This window comes from Coregonus clupeaformis, chromosome 17 (genome assembly GCF_020615455.1).
Source record: "Coregonus clupeaformis isolate EN_2021a chromosome 17, ASM2061545v1, whole genome shotgun sequence".
Classification (NCBI taxonomy): Eukaryota; Metazoa; Chordata; class Actinopteri; order Salmoniformes; family Salmonidae; genus Coregonus; species Coregonus clupeaformis.
In genome coordinates this window covers 30,361,713-30,384,057 of record NC_059208.1, presented here as the reverse complement: position 1 = coordinate 30,384,057, position 22,345 = coordinate 30,361,713, and the positions used below count along the sequence as shown (strand labels likewise).

The window sequence follows — 22,345 nt, the reverse complement described above, 5'->3', positions numbered from 1 at the left end:
GAGAGGTTGGAGTCTGTTTGATTGAGTGTGTGGACAGGTGTCTTTTATACAGGTAACGAGTTCAAACAGGTGCAGTTAATACAGGTAATGAGTGGAGAACAGGAGGGCTTCTTAAAGAAAAACTAACAGGTCTGTGAGAGCCGGAATTCTTACTGGTTGGTAGGTGATCAAATTCTTATGCCATGCAATAAAATGCAAATGAATTACTTAAAAATCATACAATGTGATTTTCTGGATTTTTGTTTTAGATTCTGTCTCTCACATTTGAAGTGTACCTATGATAAGAATTACAGACCTCTACATGCTTTGTAAGTAGGAAAACCTGCAAAATCGGCAGTGTATCAAATACTTGTTCTCCCCACTGTATTTCAAGGCCTACCTTCAAACTCAGTGCCTCTTTGCTTGACATCATGGGAAAATGCAAAGAAATCAGCCAAGACCTCAGAAAAAAACATTGTAGACCTCCACAAGTCTGATTCATCCTTGGGAGCAATTTCCAAACGCCTGAAGGTACCACGTTCAGCTGTACAGTACGCAAGTATAAACACCATGGGACCACGCAGCCATCATACCACTCAGGAAGGAGACGCGTTCTGTCTCCTAGAGATGAACGTACTTTGGTGCGAAAAGTGCAAATCAATCCTAGAACAACAGCAAAGGACCTTGTGAAGATGCTGGAGGAAACCGGTACAAATGTATCTATATCCATAGTAAAACAAGTCCTATATCGACATAACCTGAAAGGCCGCTCAGCAAGGAAGAAGCCACTGCTCCAAAACCGCCATAAAAAAGCCAGAATACGGTTTGCAACTGCACATGGGGACAAAGATCGTACATTTTTGGAGAAATGTCCTCTGGTCTGATGAAACAAAAATAGGACTGTTTGGCCATAATGACCATCGTTATGTTTGGAGGAAAAATGGGGTAGCTTGCAAGCCAAAGAACACCATCCCAACCGTGAAGCATCATGCTGTGGAGGTGCTTTGCTGCAGGAGGGACTGGTGCATTTCACAAGATAGATGGCATCATGAGGAAGGAAAATTATGTGGATATATTGAAGCAACATCTCAAGACATCAGTCAGGAAGTTAAAGCTTGGTCGCAAATGGGTCTTCCAAATGGACAATGACCCCAAGCATACTTCCAAAGTTGTGGCAAAATGGCTTAAGGACAACAAAGTCAAGGTGTCCAGGAAAAAGCCCTGACCTCAATCCTATAGGAAATGTGTGGGCAGAACTGAAAAAGCGTGTGCGAGCAAGGAGGCCTACAACCCTGACTCAGTTACACCAGCTCTGTCAGGAGGAATGAGCCAAAATTCACCCAACTTATTGTGGGAAGCTTGTGGAAGGCTACCCGAAACGTTTGACCCAAGTTAAACAATTTAAAGGCAATGCTACCAAATACTAATTTAGTGTATGTAAACTTCTGACCCACTGGGAATGTGATGAAAGAAATAAAAGCTTAAATAAATCATTCTCTCTACTATTATTCTGACATTTCACATTCTTAAAATAAAGTGGTGATCCTAACTGACCTAAGACAGGTAATTTTTACTAGGATTAAATGTTAGGAATTGTGAAAAATTAAATGTATTTGGCTAAGTTGTATGTAAACTTCCGACTTCAACTGTATGTCTACCTACAGCAAGCAGACTGACATCATGTATGTCTACCTACAGCAAGCAGACTGACGTCATGTATGTCTACCTACAGCAAGCAGACTGACATAATGTATGTCTACCTACAGCAAGCAGACTGACATCATGTATGTCTACCTACAGCAAGCAGACTGACATCATGTATGTCTACCTACAGCAAGCAGACTGACATCATGTATGTCTACCTACAGCAAGCAGACTGACATCATGTACAGTGAGGGGAAAAAAGTATTTGATCCCCTGCTGATTTTGTACGTTTGCCCACTGACAAAGAAATGATCAGTCTATAATTTTAATGGTAGGTTTATTTGAACAGTGAGAGACAGAATAACAACAAAAAAATCCAGAAAAACACATGTCAAAAATGTTATAAATGGATTTGCATTTTAATGAGGGAAATAAGTATTTGACCCCCTCTCAATCAGAAAGATATCTGGCTCCCAGGTGTCTTTTATACAGCTAAGGAGCTGAGATTAGGAGCACACTCTTAAAGGGAGTGCTCCTAATCTCAGCTTGTTACCTGTATAAAATACACCTGTCCACAGAAGCAATCAATCAATCAATCAGATTCCAAACTCTCCACCATGGCCAAGACCAAAGAGCTCTCCAAGGATGTCAGGGACAAGATTGTAGACCTACACAAGGCTGGAATGGGCTACAAGACCATCGCCAAGCAGCTTGGTGAGAAGGTGACAACAGTTGGTGCGATTATTCGCAAATGGAAGAAACACAAAATAACTGTCAATCTCCCTCGGCCTGGGGCTCCATGCAAGATCTCACCTCGTGGAGTTGCAATGATTATGAGAACGGTGAGGAATCAGCCCAGAACTATGCGGGAGGATCTTGTCAATGATCTCAAGGCAGCTGGGACCATAGTCACCAAGAAAACAATTGGTAACACACTACGCCATGAAGGACTGAAATCCTGCAGCGCCCGCAAGGTCCCCCTGCTCAAGAAAGCACATATACAGGACGTCTGAAGTTTGCCAATGAACATCTGAATGATTCAGAGGAGAACTGGGTGAAAGTGTTGTGGTCAGATGAGACCAAAATCTAGCTCTTTGGCATCAACTCAACTCGCCGTGTTTGGAGGAGGAGGAATGCTGCCTATGATCCCAAGAACACCATCCCCACCGTCAAACATGGAGGTGGAAACATTATGCTTTGGGGGTGTTTTTCTGCTAATTGGACAGGACAACTTCACCGCATCAAAGGGACGATGGACAGGGCCATGTACCGTCAAATATTGGGTGAGAACCTCCTTCCCTCAGCCAGGGCATTGAAAATGGGTCGTGGATGGGTATTCCAGCATGACAATGACCCAAAACACACGGCCAAGGCAACAAAGGAGTGGCTCAAGAAGAAGCACATTAAGGTCCTGGAATGGCCTAGCCAGTCTCCAGACCTTAATCCCATAGAAAATCTGTGGAGGGGAGCTGAAGGTTCGAGTTGCCAAACGTCAGGCTCGAAACCTTAATGACTTGGAGAAGATCAGCAAAGAGGAGTGGGACAAAATCCCTCCTGATATGTGTGCAAACCTGGTGGCCAACTACAAGAAACGTCTGACCTCTGTGATTGCCAACAAGGGTTTTGCCACCAAGTACTAAGTCATGTTTTGCAGAGGGGTCAAATACTTATTTCCCTCATTAAAATGGAAATCAATTTATAACATTTTTGACATGCGTTTTTTTGTTTTTTTTTGTTGTTATTCTGTCTCTCACTGTTCAAATAAACCTACCATTAAAATTATAGACTGATCATGTCTTTGTCAGTGGGCAAACGTACAAAATCAGCAGGGGATCAAATACTTTTTTCCCTCACTGTATGTCTACCTACACAAGCAGACTGACATGTATGTCTGAACACCTTGGAATCAAATAGACTCAGAGAAATGGACTGATTGGAAATGGACTGCATGGGAGAGGAATTTGCTAATTTCTGTGTCCCTGTGAGATGTTAAACAGTAACCTATTCAGACTGTTCCTAATGTAATGAAATAACCCATGCTCGTTTTGGAACAGAGCTGGTAGAGTTGTGTGTGTGTCTTGCAATCCCTTCAAATCTACAATCTCATAGCCAGAATATATTGAACCAAATGTGACAGATTAGATGAGGCTGATTTCCTGCTGTCTTCTTCTTCTCTGGAAAATAAGTCTTGAATAGTCAACGTTCTGTTCCTTTAATCATTCTTAAAGGTAGAGAAAGCCCTTGAAGCAAACTTTAATTTCCTATTAAACCAAAACAGAAATTGCTCTCCATGATATGCTGTGTGATAGTTAGTGATGGTAGAGATGAAAAGCTAATGAAGCAGCATCTAATGATGGTGTGTTTTAACGTTGTTTTATCTGATAGCCCTGCCAGTGGCAACCAACCAACACTTCTTATTTACCCTGTGTGTGTGTGTGTGTGTGTGTAGGGTTGTGTGTGTGTGTGTGTGTGTAGGGTATGTTAATGTGTGTGCAGGGTTATGTTAATACAATCTCTGATCTCATTAGAACCAGACAATGAGTCAACTCCCCCCTGATTCCAATCAACCAATAGTGTGCTAATAGACTGGGTGGTGTGGATGTGTCATTGCAGATGGCATGGTGGTTGAGTGACAGAGGACCTGGAGATGGGCACAGGAGATTCATTTAGTTCAAGCCTACCCACTCCTCTTCCGGCCCGGCACTCCTTCATGCCACAGCAGCCACAGAGACGGGCTGTAATACCGCGGTCATTTATCATGTTAGCGTGACAGGTGTGTGTGTGTGTGTGTGTGTGTGTGTGAGACCTTCCATGGCTCTCACACACACACACACACACGCGCACACACACTCCTCCAAACGACCATACATGATCATATATGGTCCACTGCTCATTGCTCATCCCACAGGAGAGGTAGAGGCAATGCCGTTAGAGGCAGTAAAGACTGTTGAAAATGGACCCGGAATATAAATGTGACACCATTAAACACCTACTCAAAAATATATCAACTGTTCACAAAAATATGTAAATTGCAGCATTTTGGGATCAAATAGACAAATACAGCACGTCTGATTGAGGACCAGTAAAACATTTTATTATTTTTATTTTTTTTGTCACATTGACAGATATCTTCCTCAAACCCTACCTATCTTAATCCACATCAAAGCCAACTAATTGTCCAAATATAATTTTCACAAATGTGTACAAAAAGCTGTGTAAATGCTGCAGGTCTCTACCCGGGCTGCCTTTTGTATGTTCCAATGAATATGGTGGTGAAATTCTTATTCACAAGGTGAGATACTAGGAGATGAAAGCTGTTCATTCAGTAATCTAATTGAATACCTCACATGACATTACATCATTACAGGGTCAGAACTGGGCTGCTGGTGACTCAGTCCACTAATAATATCACATTAGTTGAATACTGCCATTAGTACAGTACTTAATGCACCTTGCCAGCCAATAATGAAATTATAATACAACATCTACCCAGCCAGCAAGACAATAACATTATAATACTGCATCTACCCAGCCAGCAAGACAATAACATTATAATACTACATCTACCCAGCCAGCCAGACAATAACATTATAATACAACATCTACCCAGCCAGCCAGACAATAACATTATAATACTGCATCTACCCAGCCAGCCAGACAATAATATGATATTATAATACTACATCTACTCAGCCAGTCAGACAATAACATTATAATACTACATCTACCCAGCCAGCCAGACAATAACATTATAATACTGCATCTACCCAGCCAGCCAGACAATAATATGATATTATAATACTACATCTACCCAGCCAGCCAGACAATAACATTATAATACTGCATCTACTCAGCCAGCCAGACAATAACATTATAATACTGCATCTACCCAGCCAGCCAGACAATAATATGATATTATAATACTACATCTACTCAGCCAGCCAGACAATAACATTATAATACAACATCTACCCAGCCAGCCAGACAATAACATTATAATACTACATCTACCCAGCCAGCCAGACAATAATATGATATTATAATACTACATCTACCCAGCCAGCCAGACAATAATATGATATTATAATACTACATCTACCCAGCCAGCCAGACAATAACATTATAATACTACATCTACCCAGCCAGCCAGACAATAACATTATAATACTGCATCTACCCAGCCAGCCAGACAATAACATTATAATACTGCATCTACCCAGCCAGCCAGACAATAACATTATAATACAACATCTACCCAGCCAGCCAGACAATAACATTATAATACTGCATCTACCCAGCCAGCCAGACAATAACATTATAATACTACATCTACCCAGCCAGCCAGACAATAATATGATATTATAATACTACATCTACCCAGCCAGCCAGACAATAACATTATAATACTACATCTACCCAGCCAGCCAGACAATAATATGATATTATAATACTACATCTACCCAGCCAGCCAGACAATAATATGATATTATAATACTACATCTACCCAGCCAGCCAGACAATAACATTATAATACTACATCTACCCAGCCAGCCAGGCAATAATATGATATTATAATACTACATCTACCCAGCCAGCCAGGCAATAATATGATATTATAATACTACATCTACCCAGCCAGCCAGACAATAATATGACATTATAATACTACATCTACCCAGCCAGCCAGGCAATAATATGACATTGTAATACTACATCTACCCAGCCAGCCAGACAATACTATGATGACATAATACTACATCTACCCAGACAGCCAGCCAGACAATTACATTATAATACTACATCTACCCAGCCAGCCAGACAATAATATGATATTATAATACTACATCTACCCAGCCAGCCAGACAATAATATTACATTATAACACTACATCTACCCAGCCAGCCAGACAGTAATATGACATTATAATACTGCATCTACCCAGTCAGCCAGACAATGACATTTATAATACTGCATCTACCCAGCCAGCCAGACAATGACATTATAATACTGCATCTACCCAGCCAGCCAGACAATGACATTATAATACTACATCTACCCACCCAGCCAGCCAGCCAGACAGTAATATGACATTATAATACTGCATCTACCCAGCCAGATAATGACATTATCATTATAATACTGCATCTACCCACCCAGCCAGCCAATGGAAATGCACTCCTTTCATCTATTGCACTGATCAACTTAGATCTACATAGCACTGTGGAATGGAATGTTGAAATGGCTAAGCCCTATTGATCATATAGCCAGACAGTTGTTGCTGTTGAGGAGTTGTATTATAATACCGTAATACAGATCAGAACAGTCAGTCTGGGACTATAAACAGGACCTACAGTGAGGGGGAAAAAATATTTGATCCCCTGTTGATTTTGTACATTTGCCCACTGACAAAGATATGATCAGTCTATAATTTTAATGGTAGGTTTATTTGAACAGTGAGAGACAGAATAACAACAGAAAAATCCAGAAAAACGCATGTCAAAAATGTTATAAATTGATTTGCATTTTAATGAGGGAAATAAGTATTTGACCCCTCTGCAAAACATGACTTAGTACTTGGTGGCAAAACCCTTGTTGGCAATCACAGAGGTCAGACATTTCTTGTAGTTGGCCACCAGGTTTGCACACATCTCAGGAGGGATTTTGTCCCACTCCTCTTTGCAGATCTTCTCCAAGTCATTAAGGTTTCGAGGCTGACGTTTGGCAGCTCGAACCTTCTGCTCCCTCCACATATTTTCTATGGGATAAAGGTCTGGAGACTCCAGACCTTAATGTGCTTCTTCTTGAGCCACTCCTTTGTTGCCTTGGCCGTGTGTTTTGGGTCATTGTCATGCTGGAATACCCATCCACGACCCATTTTCAATGCCCTGGCTGAGGGAAGGAGGTTCTCACCCAAGATTTGACGGTACATGGCCCCGTCTATTGTCCCTTTGATGCGGTGAAGTTGTCCTGTCCCCTTAGCAGAAAATCACCCCCAAAGCATAATGTTTCCACCTCCATGTTTGACGGTGGGGATGGGGTGTTCTTGGGGTCATAGGCAGCATTCCTCCTCCTCCAAACACGGCGAGTTGAGTTGATATAATATATATAATATAATATATTATAATATAATATATATAATAATAATATAATAATATAATATGCCATTTAGCAGACGCTTTTATCCAAAGCGACTTACAGTCATGCGTGCATACATTTTTGTGTATGGGTGGTCCCGGGGTTCGAACCCACTACCCTGGCGTTACAAGCGCCGTGCTCTACCAGCTGAGCTACATTTAGGTCTCATCTGACCACAACACTTTCACCCAGTTCCCCTCTGAATCATTCAGATGTTCATTGGCAAACTTCAGACGGCCCTGTATATGTGCTTCCTTGAGCAGGGGGACCTTGCGGGCGCTGCAGGATTTCAGTCCTTCACAGCGTAGTGTGTTACCAATTGTTTTCTTGGTGACTATGGTCCCAGCTGCCTTGAGATCATTGACAAGATCATCACGCATAGTTCTGGGCTGATTCCTCACCGTTCTCATGATCATTGCAACTTCACGAGGTGAGATCTTGCATGGAGCCCCAGGCCGAGGGAGATTGACAGTTATTTTGTTTATAATCACACCAACTGTTGTCACCTTCTCACCAAGCTGCTTGGCGATGTTCTTGTAGCCCATTCCAGCCTTGTGTAGGTCTACAATCTTGTCCCTGACATCCTTGGAGAGCTGGATTTTTTTGTTGTTATTCTGTCTCTCACTGTTCAAATAAACCTACCATTAAAATTATAGACTGATCATTTCTTTGTCAGTGGGCAAACGTACAAAATCAGCAGGGGATCAAATACTTTTTTCCTTCACTGTATAGAGGTAGAGGCTGGGGAGATCAGAACAGTTAGTCTGGGACTTTAAACAGGACCTATAGATGTAGAGCCTGGGGAGATCAGAGCAGTCAGTCTGGGACTTTAAACAGGACCTATAGAGGTAGAGACTGGGGAGATCAGAACAGTCAGTGTGGGACTTTAAACATGACCTATAGAGGTAGAGACTGGGGAGATCAGAACAGTCAGTGTGGGACTTTAAACAGGACCTATAGATGTAGAGCCTGGGGAGATCAGAGCAGTCAGTCTGGGACTTTAAACAGGACCTATAGAGGTAGAGGCTGGGAGGTCAGAACAGTCAGTCTGGGACTTTAAACATGACCTATAGAGGTAGAGGCTGGGGAGATCAGAACAGTCAGTGTGGGACTTTAAACAGGACCTATAGATGTAGAGCCTGGGGAGATCAGAGCAGTCAGTCTGGGACTTTAAACAGGACCTATAGAGGTAGAGGCTGGGGAGGTCAGAACAGTCAGTCTGGGACTTTAAACAGGACCTATAGAGGTAGAGGCTGGGGAGGTCAGAACAGTCAGTGTGGGACTTTAAACATGACCTATAGAGGTAGAGACTGGGGAGATCAGAACAGTCAGTGTGGGACTTTAAACAGGACCTATACCAATATGTACAGTGCACTGGAGATTAGATCTGATGCAATGTGTTGACATTGTACTGAGATGTCCATTCATTTCATCCTCAAAATGAACTTTTGACTCCATTACTGCCTTTAACTTTATACAACGGGGCAACCTAAGTGATTGTGATGAGGGGCAAAATATGCAAAATGTTATTAAGGTGCTCTCTTGTATTCTCCTGAGGCTGTTAGCCTTTCACATCTGGGCTCACCCTGGTTTAGACCCCATCATCATCAGGCATCCATTACATTCCCTCACCTCTCGGTCATATCCGCCCATAACACTAATGAACCTGAGATATACCATAACTCCCCCATAGCTTCATGTTAATGAGCTTGAGATAATGTATGAGCCCCTGCTCTAGTCTCTCCCAGTTAGGTAGGGGAGTAGGAGGGGCTTGCATCAGCCTCATATACATACTGATACACCATGGATACATGGCGATGGCCTCATACTGATACACCATGGGTACATGGTGATGGCTTCATATACATACTGATACACCATGGATACATGGTGGTGTCCCGCAGGCAGCTCTGTTCCTTAATCAGATTAGTAGGAGACTGTTGCGCTGATAAGTGATGACTATAATAAACCTGCTCCTACTTTACCTAGCAGAAGATCATTAACCCAAGAGCTTATCCTTCTATTCCTGAGGAATGTCCTGGAGGTGTGGACAGGAGGGGATTACGTTTAGCCTCGCGCTGCTACATTGCTGATTCATGATTGACTGATCTATTGGACAGTTACCATGTGACATCACTGACTGACCGTGGTTCTAAAATTAGATGCTTCATTCATCTCCGCTGATCAACGTACAGGAATGGATTTTCACACTAGGTGGTAGAGAGAGAGGTGTCTGTCAACAACAACATGTAGTCTATGCGTTGGGTGGGAATTAAGAGGTTTGGTTGTTGGGGAATCAGCCGATGACATTAGTTCACAAACACTTAGTTAAGCTATTCAATCTGCTGTGCGAGAGAGTGTGTGCGTGCGTGTGTGTGTTTACATGATTGTTGCCCTAGGTACAGACAGGTTGCCAGGAGTGTGGTCCTCTGTAGCTCAGCTGGTAGAGCACGGCGCTTGTAACGCCAGGGTAGTGGGTTCGATCCCCGGGACCACCCATACACAAAAATGTATGCACACATGACTGTAAGTCGCTTTGGATAAAAGCGTCTGCTAAATGGCATATTATATTATTATTATTATTACATGACAGTAGTGTGCTAGATGATACGATAAGTTCACATCGGCAGTGTGAAATGACATCGAGACACCAGACAGACTGTCTCTCACTTCTCTCACTTCTTCTACTTACCATTCAGCGCTACCCCACTCACTACCCACAATCCACATCTTTCTAGTGTGACATACACACACCCGCATGCACATATGTACACACACACACACACACACACACACACACACTAATTTGTTGGGATACTTTGCATGTCCCAGTGCAAGTAGGTTCCTGGTTTATCTGCTTTACTAATCAGCTGGTATTCTTCGATCTAATTAATTATTTTAATTTTGATCCCCTCTAATGGCTGCCCCATGTGGTGAGGTACAAGTGAGAAGACTAACTAGGCTAGAGGGGGAGGGGAGGGCTGCACGACACAATAGCTTTTAATTGTGAAGACGGACCAGGATCGCAATCAACAAAATCTTCATTTGAAGAAATCATTTCATCAATCGTTTCATTCCTCCTCCTCCCATCATAGTGATTAGACAGTTGGTAATGATATGATGATAATAGGTGTGATTATACAGCTCTGTCTGTAGCCTAGACATCTGTAATAGGCCTGGTAGTGGCCCCTTTCTTATAGCAGGTTGTTGAACTTTACAACATGAATTCACTTCTATCCTTTTCCCTTTCTCTCTCTCTCTCTCTCTCTCTCTCTCTCTCTCTCTCTCTCTCTCTCTCTCTCTCTCTCTCTCTCTCTCTCTCTCTCTCTCTCTCTCTCTCTCTCTCTCTCTCTCTCTCTCTCTCTCTCTCTCTCTCTCTCTCTCTCTCTCTCTCTCTCTCTCTCTCTCTCTCTCTCTCTCTCTCTCTCTCTCTCTCTCTCTCTCTCTCTCTCTCGCTCTCGCTCTCATTCTCTTTTCAGTGTTCTATTTTCTTAGAGAAACTCTGCTTCTGGTTCAACCAAGGCTGTTCTGCTTATAATAGAAACATTCTGGGTTTCATTACACTCTTGTCTCCATTGTATGGACTCACACTCACTACTATGACTGACCCTGTGAAACAATACGTTTCACTGCACCTATCGGTTGTATGTGACAAATATTTATGTTTTATTTTTTTGATGTGGAATCTATGGAACGTTCTCCCTGAATAAATAGTTGATCTTGTCTTTTTCTGCAGAATATTGGGACCTGGGAGTTGTCCCCTATGTTCCTGTACAAAGTTCTTGGAAATAGAGAGAGGAAGATAAGTGTTGTCAATGACATCATCAGTGTGCATCATGTGATTTTAACCAATTATGAGGAGGCATTGCCTATTGTCTACTAATTGGTTGATGTCGTCATTGGAAACACTTATCTTCCTCTATCTGTTTTACTACACAACCTAGAAACACATCATTTTCACATATGTTGATGTTGGGGTGGTGATAGAGATGTTAAACTGTGGATCCCTTCTCCTTTCTGTCTCTATTGAATCATCTTCTCATTTCCGCCAGGCCCCTCTCTCTCCTACAGTACCTCAGTCAGCCCCCCTCTCTCCTACAGTACCTCAGTCAGCCCCCCTCTCTCCTACAGTACCTCAGTCAGCCCCCCTCTCTCCTACAGTACCTCAGTCAGCCCCCCTCTCTCCTACAATACCTGTCAGCCCCCCCCTCTCTCCTACAGTACCTCAGTCAGCCCCCCTCTCTCCTACAGTACCTCAGTCAGCCCCCCTCTCTCCTACAATACCTGTCAGCCCCCTTCTCTCCTACAGTACCTCAGTCAGCATCCCTCTCTCCCCACAGTTCTTCAGCCCCCCCCTCTCTCCTACAGTACCTCAGTCAGCCCCCCTCTCTCCTACAGTACCTCAGTCAGCCCCCTCTCTCCTACAGTACCTCAGTCAGCCCCCCTCTCTCCTACAATACCTGTCAGCCCCCCTCTCTCCTACAGTACCTCAGTCAGCCCCCTCTCTCCTACAGTACCTCAGTCAGCCCCCTCTCTCCTACAATACCTGTCAGCCCCCCCTCTCTCCTACAGTACCTCAGTCAGCATCCCTCTCTCCCACAGTTCTTCAGCCCCCCCCTCTCCTACAGTACCTCAGTCAGCATCCCTCTCTCCCACAGTTCTTCAGCCCCCCCCCTCTCCTACAGTACCTCAGTCAGCATCCCTCTCTCCCACAGTTCTTCAGCCCCCCTCTCCTACAGTACCTCAGTCAGCATCCCTCTCTCCCACAGTTCTTCAGCCCCCCCTCTCCTACAGTACCTCAGTCAGCATCCCTCTCTCCCACAGTTCTTCAGCCCCCCTCTCCTACAGTACCTCAGTCAGCATCCCTCTCTCCCACAGTTCTTCAGCCCCCCCTCTCCTACAGTACCTCAGTCAGCCCCCTCTCTCCTTCAATACATTAGTCAGCCACCCCAGAGCTGCTGTTTACATCACAAAAACTAACAGCTGTTCAGGAGGGCACATCATAGCAAGCTGTTGGACAAGTTTTGCTGGACAAGTTCAGTTGCATGCCTACTCCTAGACCTGAGTCACGTAATGGAAAACGGCTCTGGAAATGTCATGAAGTACACACCAGTTGTCATACACAAGGATTTTCACAGCTCTCTGGGAACAGTGCTGGGAGCTGGGGAAAAGCATTGAGTGAGCAGTTAGTCAGCTCTAACTAACAACTTTTCCAAGAGGGTTCCCTTTTCTTCTCTCATTAAACTACAGTCTGGAGGGACCCCTCATTAAACTACAGTCTGGAGGGACCCCTCATTAAACTACAGTCTGGAGGGACCCCTCATTAAACTACAGTCTGGAGGGACCCCTCATTAAACTACAGTCTGGAGGGACCCCTCATTAAACTACAGTCTGGAGGGATAAGAGATGTATGGACCCCTCATTAAACTACAGTCTGGAGGGATAAGAGATGTATGGACCCCTCATTAAACTACAGTCTGGAGGGATAAGAGATGTATGGACCCCTCATTAAACTACAGTCTGGAGGGATAAGAGATGTATGGACCCCTCATTAAACTACAGTCTGGAGGGATAAGAGATGTATGGGCCCCCTCATTAAACTACAGTCTGGAGGGATAAGAGATGTATGGACCCCTCATTAAACTACAGTCTGGAGGGATAAGAGATGTATGGACCCCTCATTAAACTACAGTCTGGAGGGATAAGAGATGTATGGGCCCCTCATTAAACTACAGTCTGGAGGGATAAGAGATGTATGGACCCCTCATTAAACTACAGTCTGGAGGGATAAGAGATGTATGGACCCCTCATTAAACTACAGTCTGGAGGGATAAGAGATGTATGGACCCCTCATTAAACTACAGTCTGGAGGGATAAGAGATGTATGGACCCCTCATTAAACTACAGTCTGGAGGGATAAGAGATGTATGGGCCCCTCATTAAACTACAGTCTGGAGGGATAAGAGATGTATGGACCCCTCATTAAACTACAGTCTGGAGGGATAAGAGATGTATGGACCCCTCATTAAACTACAGTCTGGAGGGATAAGAGATGTATGGACCCCTCATTAAACTACAGTCTGGAGGGGATTACAGCTCCCTAACGGTTTCATCCTATTTGATCTGTCCCAACAGGAAATGGCTGAGATTCTGAACCACACTCCTGTCTATGCCTTCTTCCGCGTCTCTCTCTCTACCTCTATCACTCTCTCTCGCTCTCTCTCGCTCACTCACTCACTCACTCACTCACTCACTCACTCACTCACTCAATTCAATTCAAAGGGCTTTATTGACGTGGGAAACATACAATATGTTGCCAAAGCAACTGAAATAGATAATGAACAAAAGTTCAATCAAAAATTAACAGTAATCATTACACTCACAAAAGTTCTAAAATAATAGAGACATTTCAAATGTCATATTATGTATATATACAGTGTTAGAATGATGTGCAAATAGTTAAAGCACAAAAGGGAAAATAAATAAACATAAATATGGGTTGTATTTACAATGGTGTTTGTTCTTCACTGGTTGCCCTTTTCTTGTGGCAACAGGTCACAAATCTTGCTGCTGTGATGGCACACTGTGGTATTTCACCCAATAGATATGGGAGCTTATCAAAATTGTATTTGTTTTAGAATTCTTTGTGGGTCTGTGTAATCGGTCTAATCTCTCTCTCTAATCTATTTATCTCTATCTTATCTTATCTCCTAACAGGAAATGTCTAAGATCCTGAACCATCCTCGTGTGTATGCCTTCCTCCATGTTCCGGTGCAGTCTGCCTCTGACAGTGTCCTGATGGATATGAAGAGGGAGTACTGCGCTGACGACTTCAGGCGCGTCGCTGACTTCCTAAAAGACAAGTAAGTCGCTGTTGTGGAAAGAGGGAGGGATCGGGGAAGAAAGTAGAAAGGCTGAAATATATCACTAAAGACCAGGGGGCTTAGCAAGGCTCTGTTGGCTATTAGCATTCCTGAGGGATTTCTCCTCCTCTTCTCTCTCTCTCTCTCTCTCTCTCTCTGAGAAACCGAGGGAGAGAGAGACTATTTGCACATTGTTACAACACTGTATATATACATAATATGACATTTGAAATGTCTTTATTCTTTTGAAACTTCTGAGTGTAATGTTTACTGTTAATATTTATTGTTTATTTCACTTTTGTTTACTATCTACTTCACTTGCTTTGGCAATGTTAACACACGTTTCCCATGCCAATAAAGCCCTTAAATTGAAATTAAATTGAATTGAATTGAGAGATGAAAAGTGTTTAGTGAGTGTGTGGGCTGTTTGGCTGGAGGATGGAAGGGGCAGGGGCAGAGCAGGCCTTGATGTGGTGGTGCCACTCCCAGCCCCCTCCTCCTCTCTATCCCTCTTTCTCTCTCTTCTCTACTTCCTCTACCCCTCTCTCTCTACCCCCCCCTCTCTCCTCTCTACCCCTCTCTCTCTCCTCTCTACCCCCCCTCTCTCTCCTCTCTACCCCTCTCTCTCTCCCTCCTCTCTACCCCCTCTCTCTCTCCTCTCTACCCCTCTCTCTCTCCTCTCTCCCCCCTCTCTCTCCTCTCTACCCCCTCTCTCTCCCTCTCTACCCCTCTCTCTCTCCTCTCTACCCCCCTCTCTCTCCTCTCTACCCCTCTCTCTCTCTCCTCTCTCCCCCTCTCTCTCTCCTCTCTACCCCCCCCTCTCTCCTCTCTACCCCTCTCTCTCTCCTCTCTACCCCCTCTCTCTCCCTCTCTACCCCCTCTCTCTCTCCTCTCTCCCCCTCTCTCTCCTCTCTACCCCCTCTCTCTCCTCTCTACCCCCCTCTCTCTCCTCTCTACCCCCTCTCTCTCCTCTCTACCCCTCTCTCTCTCTCCTCTCTACCCCTCTCTCTCTCTCCTCTCTACCCTCTCTCTCTCTCCTCTCTACCCCTCTCTCTCTCCTCTCTACCCCCCTCTCTCTCTCTCCTCTCTACCCCCTCTCTCTCCTCTCTACCCCTCTCTCTCTCCTCTCTACCCCCTCTCTCTCTCTCCCCTCTCTCTCTCCTCTCCTACCCCCTCTCTCTCCTCTCTACCCCTCTCTCTCTCCTCTCTACCCCCCCCTCTCTCCTCTCTACCCCTCTCTCTCTCTACCCCCTCTCTCTCTCTCTCTCTACCCCCTCTCTCCTCTCTACCCCCCTCTCTCTCCTCTCTACCCCCTCTCTCTCTCCTCTCTACCCCCTCTCTCTCTCCTCTCTACCCCCTCTCTCTCCTCTCTACCCCTCTCTCTCTCTCCTCTCTACCCCTCTCTCTCTCCTCTCTACCCCCTCTCTCTCCTCTCTACCCCTCTCTCTCTCCTCTCTACCCCCTCTCTCTCTCCTCTCTACCCTCTCTCTCTCTCCTCTCTACCCCCCTCTCTCTCTCCTCTCTACCCCCTCTCTCTCCTCTCTACCCCTCTCTCTCCCTCTCTCCCCTCTCTCTTCTCTCTACCCTCTCTCTCTCTCCTCTCTCCCCTCTCTCTCTCTCCCTCTACCCTCTCTCTCTCTCTCTCCCCTCTCTCTCTCCTCTCTACCCCTCTCTCTCTCCCCCTCTCTCTCTCTCTCTCTCTCTCTCTCTCTACCCCTCTCTCTCCTCTCTACCCCTCTCTCTCTCCTCTCTACCCCTCTCTCTCTCTCTCTCCCCCTCTCTCTCCTCTCTGCCCTCTCTCTCTCCTCTCTACCCCTCTCTCTCTCCTCTCTCTCTCTCTCTCTCTCTCTCTCTCCTCTCTCTCTCTCTCTCCTCTCTCCCCTCTCTCTCTCCTCTCTACCCCCCCTCTCTCTCCTCTCTACCCCTCTCTCTCCTCTCTACCCTCTCTCTCCTCTCTCTCTCTCTCTCTCTCTCTCTCTACCCCTCTCTCTCTCCTCTCTGCCCCTCTCTCTCTCCTCTCTACCCTTCTCTCTCTCTCCTCTCTGCCCCTCTCTCTCCTCTCTACCCCTCTCTCTCTCCTCTCTACCCCTCTCTCTCTCCTCTCTGCCCCTCTCTCTCCTCTCTCCACCCTCTCTCTCTCCTCTCTCTACCCCTCTCTCTCTCCTCTCTACCCCTCTCTCTCCTCTCTACCCCTCTCTCTCTCCTCTCTCTCTACCCCTCTCTCTCCTCTCTACCCCTCTCTCTCTCCTCTCTACCCCTCTCTCTCCTCTCTACCCCTCTCTCTCTCCTCTCTACCCCTCTCTCTCCTCTCTACCCCTCTCTCTCTCCTCTCTGCCCCTCTCTCTCCCTCTCTACCCCTCTCTCTCCTCTCTCCCCTCTCTCTCTCCTCTCTACCCCTCTCTCTCCTCTCTACCCTCTCTCTCTCTCTCTCTCCCCTCTCTCTCCTCTCTACCCCTCTCTCCCTCTCTACCCCCTCTCTCTCCTCTCTACCCCTCTCTCTCCTCTCTCCCCTCTCTCCTCTCTCTCTCTCTCTCCTCTCTCCCTCTCTCTCTCCTCTCTACCCCTCTCTCTCTCCTCTCTACCCTCTCTCTCTCCTCTCTACCCCTCTCTCTCCTCTCTACCCTCTCTCTCTCTCTCTCTAACCCCCTCTCCTCTCCTCTCTCTCCCTCTCTCTCTCCTCTCTACCCTCTCTCTCTCTCTCTCCTCTCTCTCCTCTCTACTCTCTCTCTCCTCTCTACCCCTCTCTCTCCTCTCTACCCCTCTCTCTCCTCTCTGCCCCTCTCTCTCTCCTCTCTCCCCCTCTCTCTCCTCTCTCTACCCCTCTCTCTCTCCTCTCTACCCCTCTCTCTCTCCCTCTCTCCCCCTCTCTCTCTCCTCTCTACCCCCTCTCTCTCCTCTCTACCCCTCTCTCTCTCCTCTCTGCCCCCTCTCTCTCTCCTCTCTACCCCTCTCTCTCTCCTCTCTGCCCCTCTCTCTCTCCTCTCGACCCCTCTCTCTCCTCTCTACCCCTCTCTCTCTCCTCTCTACCCCTCTCTCTCTCCTCTCTACCCCTCTCTCTCTCCTCTCTACCCCCTCTCTCTCCTCTCTACCCCTCTCTCTCTCCTCTCTACCCCCTCTCTCTCCTCTCTACCCCTCTCTCTCTCCTCTTTGCCCCTCTCTCTCTCCTCTACCCCCCTCTCTCTCCTCTCTACCCCTCTCTCTCCTCTCTACCCCTCTCTCTCCTCTCTACCCCTCTCTCTCTCCTCTCTACCCCTCTCTCTCCTCTCTACCCCTCTCTCTCCTCTCTGCCCCTCTCTCTCTCCTCTCTACCCCTCTCTCTCTCCTCTCTACCCCCTCTCTCTGGTTGGGTAGAGAGGAGAGATCAAGGTATAGCCTGGGTGCTCAAGATACTGTGGGATCAAGGTATTGCCTGGGTGACAGACATGTCAAGGGTATACTGTGGGATCAAGGTATAGCCTGGGTGACAGACATGTCAAGGGTATACTGTGGGATCAAGGTATAGCCTGGGTGACAGACATGTCAAGGGTATACTGTGGGATCAAGGTATAGCCTGGGTGACAGACATGTCAAGGGAATAATGTGGGATCAAGGTATAGCCTGGTTTCCTGCCCTCTGACCCCTGTCTCCATGCCTCTCCTGACCCTTGACCCTTCCCTGTATCTTTCTCCTGGCTGGAAAGTAGGTTATGACACCAGGAAGTGTGGGTCTCTCTCTCTCTCTCTCTCTCTCATTCTCTCTCTCTTTCATCTATCTATCACTCTCTTTCCCCGTCTCTATCTAGCTCCCTCTCTCACTCTTATTTCTTCCCCCTCTCCCCTGTGTCCCACTGTGTGTCACTCCTTTCCCCTCTCCTTCCACCGGGGGTCCAGGTTCATTAACTGTAGTCCCTCCCCTCCGCCCGTCTGTTGCGCCAAGCTGCAGCCTGAAGATAGACTCTCTCTGTCTGCCTTAATCCACACAGCCCTGGTCTAATAGGACCTGACTGGCCCAAACACACACACACACACACACACACACTCTGTCTCTCCCTGTCTCTCTCTTCATCTCTATCGCTCTCTCTCTCTCTCTCTCTCTCTCTCTCTCTCTCTCTCTCTCTCTCTCTCTCTCTCTCTCTCTCTCTCTCTCTCTCTCTCTCTCTCTCTCTCTCTCTCTCTCTCTCTCTCTCTCTCTCGCTCTCTCTCTCTCTCTCTCTCTCTCTGTCTGTCTCTTTCTCTCTCTGTCTCTCTCTCTTTCTCTCTCTCCCCCCGCTGTGTGTGTTGAAATGAACTGTCTACTTACCTTGAGAGGGGGCCACAGGCTGCTAGGATCACTCCCCAGTCTCTGACACCTTTCCATACATTACACCCAGAATCAGTTATATACCCCACTCTAACCTCACCATACATTACCCCCAGACCCAGTTCTATACCCCAGTCTGACACCTCACCATACATTACACCCAGAATCAGTTCTATCCCCCTGTCTGACACCTCACCATACATTACCCCCAGACCCAGTTCTATACCCCAGTCTGACACCTCACCATACATTACCCCCAGACCCAGTTCTATACCCCAGTCTGACACCTCACCATACATTACCCCCAGACCCAGTTCTATTCCCCAGTCTGACACCTCACCATACATTACCCCCAGACCCAGTTCTATACCCCAGTCTGACACCTCACCATACATTACCCCCAGACCCAGTTCTATACCCCAGTCTGACACCTCACCATACATTACCCCCAGACCCAGTTCTATTCCCCAGTCTGACACCTCACCATACATTATCCCTAGACCCAGTTCTATACCCCCAGTCTGACACCTCACCATACATTACCCCCCAGACCCAGTTCTATTCCCCAGTCTGACACCTCACCATACATTATCCCCAGACCCAGTTCTATACCCCAGTCTGACACCTCACCATACATTACCCCCAGACCCAGTTCTATTCCCCAGTCTGACACCTCACCATACATTACCCCCAGACCCAGTTCTATACCCCAGTCTGACACCTCACCATACATAACCCCCAACTCACCATACACTGCTTAGAGAGGGCCCTCAAAGCCGTTCTGGGTTGTGTGGAAGGGGTGGTGGTACTTATTATGGGAATGGAGTTATCAGATTCTAAGAGGAGTAGAGGACATGGATCCTAGGAAACCTATATGTTGAGCAATGATACACCTCTGAGGTTTGATATAAGACATGTACAGTAAAATAATGTGGCTACTGAAATAGCCTGGACTTGGTGGGAAGCAGGATCAACAGACATCTTTACAACATGTATTTTGTTCATGTTGCTATTTCAAGCATTTTTTCCTCTATGGAAAACTAAACAAAAGTCAAGAGGAAATGTCTGGGTATGTGTTTTCCAAATGTCCATATAAGGACGCATCAGCCTTGTTTCCTTGGTTTCAGTAATTAGTAGATGTCATACTGTAGAGATCTGAAATCAGATCAAAGCTAGCTATTGATCCTGAGACAAACATAGTGCCTTTAGTGGGGTTGTTGTGTAGAGGTCAGTCTGGAGTGGTCAGTGTTTGTAAATGAGATCATGTTTAGTGTTATTGTGGACACTGCTCCCTCCCTCCCTCAATCCCTCTCCCTCCCTCCCTGACTCTCTGTTTTTTGGGATGTAGGGAATAAATTGTCAGTGCCTGCTGCAGGAAACTAACAATGGAAAACAGTGACCTCTGGACCAGAGTTCAGACTGGCCGGCCAGACCCTGCTAACAATTACTGTTTTTTCAATAGGAGGAGGGAGAGAGGCGGTGCTGCAGACCTGGATTCAAATAGTATTCAAAATCTTCCAAAAACATTCAGCGTTTGCTTTAGCCTGCCTGGTGTGTCAGGTGGGTAGGGTTTGCACTTTTTGGACATTTCTATTAGTTACGTTGCAGCAGTCAAGCTTAATCAAGCACAGCTGAAGTATTTTAAATTATTTCAAATAGGAGAGGGTTTTAAACCCAGGTCTGATGCTGTGGCTGTGGTGGAGGAATGCAGGACCCAGCAGCTCTCAGAGCCTCTGGAGGGAGGGAGGGGAGGGGCGGGGCATGCCAGACCCATGTCTGTGTTGTTGTAACAGAGCATCTTGGCGTGTGGCTAGCTGGGGCTGGGGGAGTACACACACACCAACACACACACATACACACACACAGTGGGCTAGAGCAGGTTTCCAAACTCAGGCCTGAACTAGCATGAACCATCTCTCCCAGACCCCCCTTCCTTCTCCCCCTCCCTCCCTCCCTCCCTCCCTCCTCTTCCACAACTCCCTCCCTCCCTCCTCTTCCACCCCCCCATGTTACAGGAGAGGACAGCTGTCTGGTCAGCCATGGTCTTAGCCATGTTACAGGAGAGGACAGTTGTCAGGTCAGCCATGGTCTTAGCCATGTTACAGGAGAGGACAGTTGTCAAGTCAGCAATGGTCTTAGCCATGTTTCAGGAGAGGACAGTTGTCAGGTCAGCCATGGTCTTAGCCATGTTACAGGAGAGGACAGTTGTCAAGTCAGCAATGGTCTTAGCCATGTTACAGGAGAGAACAGTTGTCAGGTCAGCCATGGTCTTAGCCATGTTACAGGAGAGGACAGTTGTCAGGTCAGCAATGGTCTTAGCCATGTTACAGGAGAGGACAGTTGTCAGGTCAGTCATGGTCTTAGCCATGTTACAGGAGAGGACAGTTGTCAGGTCAGCAATGGTCTTAGCCATGTTACAGGAGAGGACAGTTGTCAGGTCAGTCATGGTCTTAGCCATGTTACAGGAGAGGACAGTTGTCAGGTCAGCAATGGTCTTAGCCATGTTACAGGAGAGGACAGTTGTCAGGTCAGTCATGGTCTTAGCCATGTTACAGGAGAGGACAGTTGTCAGGTCAGCAATGGTCTTAGCCATGTTATCTTTCTCTCTAACAGTTGCGATGGGTTTGTTCCAGCTAGTGGAATCCACTCAGTCGTTCCATTTCACAACGTATTACACATTCTATATAATATGTTCCTACTTTTGTTGTTTAACTCCGAGATTTAGGGACAACGTAATATTCCTGATTTGTTTTAGGGACATTCCTGAAATGTTCCATCAAATAGAATCATTTAAACTTGGAATGTCTCCCCTACATTGTGGATAGCTGTCTTTCCAGCCCATCCAGTGGGACAGATGGCCCAGTCAGGACAACACCTCAATCAGGCAGACTTTACAAACATGTCAACCCTCTTATCCTCCTGGGCTGAGCTGATAGGATAGATACTTACTGTAAGCAGGTTAACATGTTTTACTAGGATGAAGAGAGGAGCTTCAATATTGTCTCAGGGTACCGCTAAGGGCTTCCGTCGTCTGTCAATCTCATCTCATCCCCCTGGATTGATGTGTGTGTGTGTGTGTGTGTGTGTGTGTGTGTGTGTGTGTGTGTGTGACTGCCTTTTGTCAGTACAGCTGTGTTCTCTGTACCAGGAATGGCTCTCTATCCCCTCTGTGTGTGTGTGTCATGTCCTCAGCCCCATGCTGACTGGCCCTGCCTGCCTGTCTGTCACATCAACTATAGAGTATCAGAGGAGAGAGAAGACTAGGTCATCATCACAATACCAGGTGTAGCTCCTCCCCCCTCTACATCTCTTTACCCCAGCTCCTCCCCCTCTACATCTCTTTATCCCAGCCCCTCCCCCCTCTACATCTCTTTACCCCAGCTCCTCCCCCCTCTACATCTCTTTACCCCAGCTCCTCCCCCTCTCTACATCTCTTTACCCCAGCT

General features: G+C 46.4%; 1 protein-coding gene across 2 annotated transcripts in view; it reads left to right on the top strand.

The window, feature by feature from the left end:
* Positions 1–22,345, top strand: part of cdkal1 (CDK5 regulatory subunit associated protein 1-like 1) — a 649,501-nt gene that overhangs the window by 350,763 nt on the left and 276,393 nt on the right. For both annotated transcript variants that reach the window (XM_045226277.1, XM_045226278.1), the window contains exon 10: positions 14,476–14,621. In XM_045226277.1, the coding sequence (XP_045082212.1) occupies positions 14,476–14,621 (146 nt within the window). The remainder of the gene's footprint in view (positions 1–14,475; positions 14,622–22,345) is intronic.